Below are 11,426 nucleotides of genomic sequence, written 5' to 3'. Positions count from 1 at the left end.
GTCCTCCAGGGCTGTGGCTCCTGTGCCTCACCGGCCACCAGGGACACTTGGGCAGAGCCCCAGGAAGCTATGCAGGGCCACAGAGGCCAAGGGGCCACTGTGGGAAAGTGCTAGGGCCAGGGCGACAGGAAGCCCACGCCTGGCAGGGGGAGCGCAGGCCACAGCAGAGGGGAGCTGCTGTGTGGCCGCCAGCTCTGAGCTCAGCACCCTCAGCCCGGGACACTCAGCTCCTGGTGAACAAGGAACTGCGGACCCAAGGGACACTCCTTAGGGTACACCAGCGACCACGGCCCGAGCTCGGCCCACAGGAAACACCCCACTGAGCGCCCAGCACCTGCCAGGATGTGGATGCCCCAGGGAGCTAGCTCCTGGTGACCCGTGTATCTCCCTCTCGCTCGGAGGCTGGCCCCCCCAAGCTGCACGCTTCCCCTCTTAACAGCCCTCGGCCAAGTCCAAGCACCATCGGAAACCAGCGGGTTCTTCTTGCCCTTCACCCATGTGCCACTGGTTCTCGGTCACTGCCACGGCCAGGTCTGTCCACTCCAAGGTCTCCTGGCGATTCTTCCTCAGTCCTGGAGATTCCAGGCAAGGAAATACCAGTCCTCAGAAAAAGGAGGCTCCCTTTCTCCATCAGAGCCACAGGGTACAGTCTCGTTTCAGCAGTCAGAACAGTCCACAGTGGCTACAGCACCCGTGGGCGGAAGCTCTGGTAGTGCAGCCGTGGTCCCCAGCACGGCCCTTGTCCCCTCTGCCCCTGCAGGCCCGGTGCTGGCTTGCGTTGCCTCGGTCCTCAGCCTCCCCTGGCTCACGGGGGCAGCACTGTGTGCCGTGCCTGCAGATCAGCAAGCGGGATCGTGAGGATCCACGGGAGCCCCGCAGCCTGCAGAAGGCAGAGGGTCCCCAGGCAGCTGGAGCTGGGGCCGAGCGAGCGCGCTCCACCAGCCCCACACTCTCCACCAGCGCCAGCGAATGGGCACAGCAGGAGCCACAGGGCCACACGCCTACCAGGGTGCCCCAGCACCAGCCTGGCCAGCGTTCCTCAAGGACAACTGGCTCCCACAGCACAGCCAGGCTTCCCTGGGGCTGCAGGTCCACAGGCCGGTTCCCATGGCCCTAAGCTCTTCTGCCCTTTTATCTTCGATCACTGCCACACTGGGGGCGGAGGGTTCCCTAGAGGAGGACTTCCAAACTTTAATGTACACATTAATCAGTTTCTTTGGAAGATGCAGCTTCTCAGCTGGGCATGGTGATACCGGCTACAATTTCAGCACTCGGGAGGCTGAGGCAGGAAGATCCCAAGTTTTGAGTCCAACCCAGGCAATTTACTAAGGCAACTTAACTGTCTCAAAATGCTGAAAATGAAAATTTACAAAGGGCTGTGGAAGTGGCTCAGTACAAAGATGGGTTCCATCCTCAGAAGTAAAATGAAATCGGGTTTCTCATCAGTAGGGCAGGCAGAACCTATGTGCTGCAAAGATCAGCACATCAGCCCTGACCTCCAGGCCGCACTGCCAGGGGCAGGGACCGAGCGCTCAGAGTAATGGAGCCGTTTCTCCTGGGGCCTCACCTCACCACAGTGCCAAGTGACCCTGCCCTCACCTGTGCCAGGACGGAGCCATCCCGGAGCTTCAGCCTGGACCCATCGGCTTCTCCACTCCTCTTCCCGAGCCTGAATTCCCAGCACGGTGAACCCCCCAGGCAGTGCCGACACGGCTGTCATCCTCCGGCCCCGAGGCCACAGCCAGCTCCACCTGTCTGGGTCCTGTCCCCGGCTCACCGGTAAAGGCAGCAGATGACTCAGGCGCTCCCCAGACTGTGCTGTCCAGCACCGCCCCTACACGGGCTGTTCTTTCCTGGCTCAAGTGGGAGCCCGTCGTGTGTGTGTGGTCAAGGCGCAGTCTCTGCACCCAGAAGTAAAACCCTTCTTCCCGAAGTAGCATCAGACTGCAGTAGATAAAGCACTTGCCCCAGGTTTTCACGCTGACCTTGCTCCCTCCGCCCGCCCACGGCTCCTGCCCACGGGCCCAGCTCCTTCTGTGCTCCTTGTCCCCTAGCACCCGCGACTGGCTCCTCTTGGCTCACTTCCAGGCCCTCGGGGACTGAGCCCACCTGCGGTCTTCCGTGTGCTTGGCAAGGTTTCTGGTCCTCTGTGCAGCCATTCCGGTCCTGTGCCTGAGGGTCTTGGCGGAGGGCGCAGGTCACAGCTGGCCGTGGCCAGGTCAGGACCGCGCCTCTCCGGTCCCACCCCAGGACACCGGCACCGTTGTCCTTCAGGACACTTTTAACCTCATCAGATTCAGGAGCAGCTGGAAACCAGAGCCAAACAACGGAGCATGCACAGCTGCAATGATCTCTTCTGGTTCCTTATTTTATCAAGAGAAACATTCTTTGGTTTCCTGGCATTAAGTTCCCTTGCTGGGTAGAGAACCCAAAGAGCTGACTTACTAAGCGGCATGGGCAGGAAAGCGCAGTGTGGCAACAACAGAGGCGACTCAAGAGTAACACGTGGTGCGCAGGACTTCAGACAGTAAGTTTTATTCATCGGTGGGACTTGGTGCTCGCAAGGCACCATACAACAAGTTTAAAAAATACAATACGAAAAAACTGAACAGCCAAAGAGATTAATTCCATTAGAGGGCAATGGCCCACAGAAACACCAACAAAAGCCCACAGAAAAGCCCCCATACGAACATTTAATTTCTCTCTGCTAAAGTTTGGCTTTTAAGAAACATCAAAACAAAGTGCAAAAGAAAAGGTCTTTGAGGGTTAGAGCTTCACACAGCATCTCTCACACGCCTACATCACAAAATGCTTCCCCGCACAGTAAGGGGCACCCGAGTGACCCCAGCCGGTGGAGCCGCTGGTCCCACAACTTTAGGTCACAGCCTCGTCTTTCTCCTCTCCACTAAGATCCCAGGGGCGCAAGGTGTGCCGGCTTCCTGCTCCCACTACAAGAGCCACCTCCTGAACTAGCCGGGGCCCAGCACCGGTACCCATGTAGACAACTGAACTGAACTGGAAACCCAACTAGGACTTCCCAAGGGCAGCCGAAAAGTAGGCTTTGGCTCTGGCATCTGATCGTACTCATTCTCCTGATTAATGATGACTGAAGGCCACTGAGACGCGCCAGGCAGCAGGATTTAATATGGCGCCGGGAGGGAGACAAGTGCCCGAGAACTTCTGAGCACAGGACGGTGGATTTGGAACGTGTGTCTGACTACTGCACAGTGCCATGCACTGTGAGAAAGCAGACGCTAGGTCCTGGGGACTGTTCCCGCTCACCAGTTCTCTACGTGGGAGCTCCCCAAGCCGCCATGGCCCGGGAGCACAAAGCCCTTCTCTCTGTCCACACAGCTCCAACAGTGCCCACAGCTGCAGAGGAGACAGCACCACCACGGGCAGGCAGGCAAAGGTCTGAAGCCAAGACGCCTGGGGCCGTAAGATGAAACTGGGAAAAACTTGCCAAACTCGCTGAAGCCCAGTGCCTGGTTTCCCCAGAACTCAGGGCACGTGGGCATCAGCTGCATAACCAGGGCAGGCGGGAGATGCAGCCCTCAGTGCTCAGCGTGGCCGAGGCTCCCGTCATCAGTAGGCCAGGCCAGGCCAGGGCAGGGGCGTCACCGTGTCCCGCCCAGTGGTGGGAGGCAAAGGCCCTTCCCTAAGGTACAGCGCCAAAGGCTGCACGTTCGGCTAAGACGGCCACCTGCTTTCCAAACAGACCGCAGGGTGGACTCCGGCCACTTCCTCCTGAGGCCGGGAGAAGCATTTTGGAGACAGAGGTGAGGGTGCAACACGAGTGCAGCCACAGCGCTCAGCTCTGCCGCACATCACCAACGGAACAACGCAATTTGACAAAACGCCACCACGGCACACAGCTCGTACACTGCCGACTACTTTCTACAAACCAGGCCACAAAAGCTCAAAGTAAGCCAGTTTCTACACAAACTGATACTTTTATCAAAGCTCCGCATTTTACAGTTCATGTTCAAAAAACACACACAAATTAGCATTTTGTACACAAATGTTTATTTCTCAATTAAACATTCCCTTTAAATACAAGGAATGAATTCTAAATCTTCATAAAGATGAATTAAAAATGAAATCCCTCCAGTATAGTGCGCATAATCACTGTGTTCTTGGTCGCTACTGGCGTTTATTGTTTAACATCAAAAACAAAGACAGGTTATTTAAAAATCATGCTACAGGATTTCTAGTTCTTCCTCTAGGACCAGCTCTATACTGATCGGCAATGTTTAAAATTTTACATCACCAAACTGAAGCAAGTTTAAGGGTGAAACAGCTGTGCACGGGACATGAAGCCAGCAGGACACTACAAGATGTAGTCGAGTTCGTAGCGGATGTAGGTGTTCTTATCGTCGTTGTAGATGCGGGGGTAGTGCGCGATGAGAGCATCCTGGGAGCCGATGTAGATGGAGTTGTAGATCTTCCAGTACACATCCCGGACCTTCCGAGCTGGGTGGAACAGGCCCTGCAACAAGCAAAGTACACCGTGACCTCAGTGTTCAGGCACACATGACCTTACAACATTAACAGACTGTAGAGACTTCATCGAAAAACATCCTAGCAACGCACAACGGCACAGTGGAAGGACAAACTCTCACCCCGCACCACCAGCCTCCCCCGCAGGACGGCCTGGCCCACGCCACACGCACCTGCAGGCAGTACTGCAGCATCCTGCACGGCCCGATGGCGACCCGGAGCCCCTCCAGCGCACCCATGACTGCCTGGATCACATGGGGTGACGTCTCGAACACATTGGGCCACACGTAGTTCAACAGGTGATTCAGAGAATCCTCACAGCCGAAGCCATACACGCCCAGCGACATGTGCTGCACCACTGCGCTGGCTGTCTGTCGGTGCACAAGGTCCCTGCAGAGGAGGGAAGTGGCCTTGCTGCAGCTGCTTTGCAGGAAACATTCCCCGCCTCTAGTAACCACACCGCTCACTCGGGGCGGACCTCGGGACCCACCCCACACCCTGCACCCTGCAACCTGCACTGGACTCATCTTGTGGACCACAAGGATCCACGCCACAACTTCTGCTTGGACCACTCAAGCCTAAAGCTCAAAATCAGCCTCTTTTCTAACCAATCTTCAAAGAGAAGATGAACAAGAGCCCTGTGTGTTTTTGGATTAATGCACTACTAAAAGTTGGGTGTCGTGGTGCATCCCTATAACCCCAGCACTCAGGAGGTTTGGGGCCAGCCTGGGCTACACAGTGAGACCCTATCTCAAAAAGCAGGCAACCAAAGAGGTCCATCCATGTGACTCTTACAGATGAAGGTTCACAGCACCTCACCTTCAACACTATTAATTTGCAATCTTTTTTTTTTTGTACCAGGGATCGAACTCAGGACCTTGCGCTTGTCAGGCAGGCGTTGCACCACTGAACTACATACATCCCAGCGCCTCTAGAAATCTTTGATAGTAGTTCAGATACTAGCATACAATAAGTTACTAAAAATTAAATCTCCTCTGACCAGGGATTTAGCTCAGTGGCACTGTGCCTACCTTGCAAGTACAAGGTCCTGAGTTTGATCCCCTATACCAAAACAAAAATCTCCTCTAATGTAAATATGAAATTTCATTCAAACACTTCACTCCAAGAAGATGATCAATGAGTTTCTCTCAAACCTAGAGAAATACAAACTCTTTTCCTGTGTTACCTGAATTTATGTTTGTGTCCACGGATGAGCTGCTAACCCACGTCACTCTGAGAATGAGCATGGGGTGTGCATGCAGTGGGTGGAAGGAGCTTGCACTCCACCCAGACAGTTCGAGCATCTCACGGACAGACAGCTCAGCGCCCGCTGGCATCTGCACCCCTGTCTGCTCTGGGCAGTGGGGACTGCACCAGGGCGGCACCCTCGCTGCCGACTCCCTGCCCTGTCTCTCTCGTTCCAGTTTCTCTTGTCCTAACTCTGACAGTTACTCCCTCAGCTTTTCAGCACACTGTGCTTCGATGCCTTCAGGGACAGAGACCACCACAGGGACACAGGACAAGCCAACCCCTGCCCCTCAACCTGTTTCTTATGGCTACAGAGGCCAACAGGAAAGAAAAGCAACACAAAGCTTGGTCTTCAGTCTGTTGCCCATTTCCTTCATTCCTTACAACTCTGGGTCCGATCCCCCTCTGCTCCGTGACCATTCAGCAGAGTGGTGACAGAAGGAGGCTCAGCACTAACCAGACTAAAGCCCCTCACCTTCGAGACCGAGACCCTGAGATGAACACAGCACGACCTTCGGCTCCAAGGAGCACACCGTGGGTCTCCTCTGGTCACCACCCTGCACCTGCAGTCCCCAAAGCCGGGGCTGCCCAGGTAGAGAGACAGTCAGCTCCTAGTGGTCATTCCAAGCAACAAGGACGTCTCCAGGGCCATCTCGCAAAACCAGAACCAAAGTCACAGCCCTAACCCACCCTGAAAGCTTTTCCAACGGCCAGGCTGGTCCACTTCACAGAGACAAGCCCCTTCTGCTCCTCGGCCCCGAGCCCATCCCCAACGCTGCCCAGTCGATGCCCGCACCCCACTGGCATGCCCTACAGCACTGTTCTGCGACGTCGGGAACCCACCTGGGGGTGCCACTCGAAAGCACGGCACTGCCCAGAGTGCGAGGCCACCGGGGTCCCCACCTCTCCTCAGGTGGGCCTCCTCGTCCACATGCTCCTCACCGAGATGTGCAGCAAGGCCCCTGGCCTGCACCCTGCCCTTCCGTCCCTGGACTCTGCTCATTACATAACTCAAGCAGTGCAGGGTTGGTGGTCACCATCTGAGCCACCAGGCCTGAGAAAGGAGCAGGGTGACACTGAAGGACATGCTCAGCAGTCCATGCTCTAAGGGAAATTCTAGCTTCACTCGCGGTAAGGGCTAAAAGTTCAGGTCCACCACATTAATTCATGCTCATCGCTGCCTCTAGTTACATCTAATTTAAAGGTTACTGCTTTCCAAATGTATTCATGTGGTGGTGCACGCCTGTAATCCCAGCACTCTACTCGGGAGGCTGACGCAGGAGGATCACTGTGAGTTCGAGACCAGCATGGGCTACAAAGTGAATTCCAGGTCAGTCTCAACTACATAGCGAGACCCTGTCTCAAAAAAACAAAACCAAACAAATGTATTCTGAAACACTGCCATGTAGGTACAGGCGGATTAAAACTGGAGGAGGGAAACTTGGAAAACTACAACATACATACTAAGACATCATATGTACAGTTTTGTAAAAATCCATCCAAGTTACTATCTTCTCTTCTTTGCAGGGGGAGGGGGTGGCAGGAGATAGGCTCTCACGATACAGTCTAGGCTGGCTTCAAACTCAGAACGATCCTGCCTCAACCTCCTCAGTGTTGGGATTTCAGGCATGTGCCACCACGCCTGAGAAGACTCTCTCTTCTAACAACATAACAACATCACAACAAACAGGTCACCGGATAAATAAGTTCTAATGTGAAAGAAGAATTATTTCTTTGCATTTAGTTCGTCACTCACCTATCCATTAAAGCATCTTCCAGTAACGGCGTCACAGCGTAAATGTAGTCTTTGCCCATTTCACCAATATATTCGAACAAGAAGGACAGTGACTTCAACACCCCATTCTGAACATTGAGCTCAGGGACTCTGTACTCGTTCATTAGGGCAGGGAGCACTGTGAAGGGGGAGCATGTCTCGGCGACGATAGCTATGGCGACAGTTGTGCACACTCTGTTCTGCCTTTCCTGAACCTTGAGGTTGTTCAGAAGTGTGGCCAATACGTCGTGAGGGCTGGAGAGAGAGAGAAAAAAGGCGGTGGCAAACTATCACATTCCAAGTCAAAACTCATGCAGGGGAAAGTTAAATATGGAAAGGAATCGAGTAAGAAATCACTAGGAACTTGGTAATTTTATTTAAAAAAACGCAGTATTTTCAAGTCAGTAGCGTGTTGTTCCTGTCCCCCACACCACCCAGTACCGGGAATCGAACTCAGGTCCTTGCGCTTGCAAGGTAGGCAGCAGGACCATTGAGCTATATCTCCAGCCTGTTGTTTCAGTTTTAAATTCAAAAGAGGATTAATTTTCAAACATCATTTTCCATCTTCAAATGTTCTGAAGCGTAAAGGCATTGAGTACACGTTTAAGGGAACTCTGGGTGTCAGAACAGACACCAAAGATCCTGAGGCAGAGCAGCCAGAGCTCGGGCCTCACACGCAGGGCACTGTCCCTTCCTCCAACACTGCCCAGGACAACGGGCAGTGGGCAGTTATGTGTGCCGCCAACTTCATCTCAACACCACTGAAACTAGCAGCGATGTTAACCAAACACAGGAGAAAGAAGCGTGCATCCTGAGAGGCGGGGAGCTCAACCCCATTAATGTGACTTTTATTTCTTAGAAATGCTTTCTTAACTGACTAAGCCACACATTTTCTGAATCGCTATTCCACCTAGTCTGGTACTGATGGAAAAGTACGTAAGCACAGAAGGTCCCATAAAGCTGTAACTAACTTAAATTTATGGACTAACCATAAAATGACTTTTAAAAAAACACACAATATCCTAATATGTGACACAAATTATACCGTGATATTAAGAAACTGCCTTAATATTTTAAGCAATAGCCTATAAGGACCAAAAATTTGAAATCACTCTAAAAACGGGACTGTTTCCCTCCCTGAGGGTCTAAAGTTGACAAATGGATATTTTAAAGCCTTTTATGTAGTCTAATTAAATTTTTAAACTTTTAAATGTGTAAGGTCAATGGCTAAATGAAATGCTTTCTCAACTGCATCAATATTATACCTCAGGAGATTTCTACACAGAAGTATTTCCCAAAACCACGAGTCTACTGAGACATAAGAGTGGAAATACTCACCCAATGGCCTTTGCAATATAGCCAAATGTGTTGACTGTGGCTCTGCGAATAGCTTTCTTGTGAGCTTTCAGGAGCTCTAAAAGCTCAAAGCAAATCCTCATCCACTCTCTTGCAGACACATATTCAGCTCCCCTAATTAAAAAAATATATATTTTTGTGATGTTAAGGTTTCTGTGCACTGCTGGGGACAAATCCAGGGTTAGGGTTAGGGTTAGGGTTAGGGTACTCTCCCACTGAACCATGACCCAGGCCCTCCAAAAGTTTGAAAAGGTAAATGTGCAAATTCAGTTCCCAAAACACGAACATTAAACAAGTTATTACTACTCCTCAAAAGGGCTGATTTAGTCAAAACTATACTGTCAACTTTCCACTACTGAGCTGAAATGACTAAATGTAACATTTGCAACACAGCAAATCTACTGACTAAATGTGAGCCTTTATAAAATGTCAGGCCACCTTCTCACCTGTCAGCAATGCGCCCAACAAGGTCGATACAGTTCTCTTGCACTTTCTCATGCCTGTTCTTCAAGATGGGAGTAAGTCGGGGCAGCAGGTCCTTAATGGGTGGGGTCATCTTGTGCATACCTATATAACAGAAGTCAGCACTTCAGTCAGCGCTGGACAGTAACCTCTGGGCACTCATTCTGCCTTTTACTTCATAACGTACATGTGACTAGGCACAGATAGAAACTTACAGCTGCCTAAGGAGAGAGAAAAGCCCCAGATTCTGACCAGACTCAGAACTGTTTTTAACTTTTTATTAGGAACTTCTGATTATGCATAGAAATGAAAGAAATCAGTGAAGTGATTTAAAGAATGATGGGTACTCAGTAACAAAAAAAAAGGTTTTCTTTGGTTCTGAAATGTACTTATACACTGACATGTAATTATGGGGACAGCTTATGTTCCGGCCATACACAACAATGTAAGCCAGAGGCAGACATGTAAATTAAAGCAAAATTGTCCAGAAAGGGCCCCCTTACCCTTTAACTGCAAAACATACAGAGCTCCAGTCTCCCTGCAATGCAGGGCATACTTGGATGGGATTTACACCTACGAAGAGAGAAGAAAGGAGGCAGCTGGCAGGGGCTCTTGCTCTAACTAGAAGTGCTCACTCTGCTCTCTCGAGGGCTTTTCCTGTGTTTCCCTGCAAACAGCCTGGCTCACAACTTCCTGAAAAGCAGTGCCCCAAGAGTGGCCAACTAATTCTGGCAAGTCACTACCATTCTAGCAGACACGACTGGGCTGAATTGGGAATTACATGTAAATGTAACCAAAGATCCAATACATTGCACAAATGCTCCTTACTAAAATGAGAAAAACAGTGGCTACCACAGTCAGCTATTTTGACCTCGTTAGGTTTCTTCTGACCAAGGAGTTACTTCAGATAGCACTTTTGTTCAATTACAGTGAGATTAAACACAAGAAATCATTCGCTTGCTGTGCATGTCATAATCTGCGTTTCATACTCCCTAAAACAAAAAGCTCTGTTCTCTATATCCAAATATTTATAATATACTTTTTTTTTTTTTTTTTTTTTTTTACAGGGACCTTGCGCTTGCAAGGCAGGCAGTGGCACCACTAAGCTAAATCCCCAGCCCTATGATATAGTTTTATTTTTACTATGGGTTAGAAAACTGAATGAACAGGTTTTAAACTATGGATATAAAAAAGATCAGACAATGACTTTATCAATCCCCCTTTCTTCCTAATTATGTTCCTAGAACTGATAGCAATCAAAAACTTTGTCATCACAATGTACTAATCCAAGGTGGAAAAGGCACCTGCAATTTCATTCTAAAACTAAAATAAAGCTCCAGGGCTGCCCTCCCTCATGAACAGGACATAATATTTTTAGCAGACTCACTCCTTCTAGTAGCCCCTCTCCTGTGGCTGTTGCCTCCTTACCTCTCAGCTCCTAAACTTGCCTCTTTTTTCTATGAAGTATAAGATGGGCTTAATTAAGAATGTACAATTTTTGTGACTGCTTCTGACTTAACTACAATCTTGAAGAGCTTTTTTAGTAATAAAGATCACCCAACTCCTAAATGATTCTATATTTTACTTTCAAAAATAAAAAGTAGTTAAAAAAACAACAAATTCTTACATGACCAGCAAATTCCATACCTATTACATTTACAATGGCCTTCAGGGCTCCAAGAATGCTGCCCAATACTTCAGGATACTCTTCACCCAAATATTCATACAGCACGACACCCAAGTGCCCCATCAACTTTTCCTAAAACCGAAGAGAAATGTTAAAATGTCACTATTCACATCAGGCTGCTCAGAGAAGAAGCAGGAATGTGGTGGGAAAGCTTACCTCCTGGCAAGTCTTCATGACCACAGCAGTGCGAGAGATCAAGTCCGCTGCCTGCTGCCTGACTTTGGCGGATTTGTTGTTTAAACGCCACAGAACTGTACCGCAGATCTGAGGCAAGTACGGTTTGACTCGTTTCCCAAGTGCATTGACCACTGTGCCAAAGCCATTCAACATCACAGAGTCCTATAAAAGAAGCATGAAGTTGTAGTAAAAAAAAAAAAAAAAAAAAAAAAAAAAAAAACA

The 11,426-nt window shown here is 50.1% G+C and overlaps 1 protein-coding gene across 3 annotated transcripts in view; it reads right to left on the bottom strand.

Moving 5' to 3' along the window:
- Nucleotides 1–2,512: 2,512 nt before the first annotated feature.
- Nucleotides 2,513–11,426, bottom strand: part of Sf3b1 (splicing factor 3b subunit 1) — a 38,838-nt gene continuing 29,924 nt past the window's right edge. For 2 of the 3 annotated variants that reach the window (XM_010631962.1, XM_010631964.3), the window contains 7 exons: nucleotides 11,184–11,366; nucleotides 10,988–11,099; nucleotides 9,325–9,445; nucleotides 8,861–8,992; nucleotides 7,505–7,777; nucleotides 4,674–4,890; nucleotides 2,513–4,489 (listed from right to left, as the gene is read on the bottom strand). In XM_010631962.1, the coding sequence (XP_010630264.1) occupies nucleotides 4,331–4,489; nucleotides 4,674–4,890; nucleotides 7,505–7,777; nucleotides 8,861–8,992; nucleotides 9,325–9,445; nucleotides 10,988–11,099; nucleotides 11,184–11,366 (1,197 nt within the window). In that variant the 3' untranslated portion in view covers nucleotides 2,513–4,330. Of the gene's footprint in view, nucleotides 4,490–4,673; nucleotides 4,891–7,504; nucleotides 7,778–8,860; nucleotides 8,993–9,324; nucleotides 9,446–9,843; nucleotides 9,914–10,987; nucleotides 11,100–11,183; nucleotides 11,367–11,426 lie in introns of those variants that run through there. The other variant, XM_010631965.3, reaches the window with a different exon arrangement.

This window comes from Fukomys damarensis, unplaced genomic scaffold (assembly GCF_012274545.1).
Source record: "Fukomys damarensis isolate Sample0158 unplaced genomic scaffold, DMR_v1.0_HiC HiC_scaffold_26, whole genome shotgun sequence".
In the NCBI taxonomy this organism is placed as follows: Eukaryota; Metazoa; Chordata; class Mammalia; order Rodentia; family Bathyergidae; genus Fukomys; species Fukomys damarensis.
This window is presented reverse-complemented; position numbering and strand designations above follow the sequence as displayed.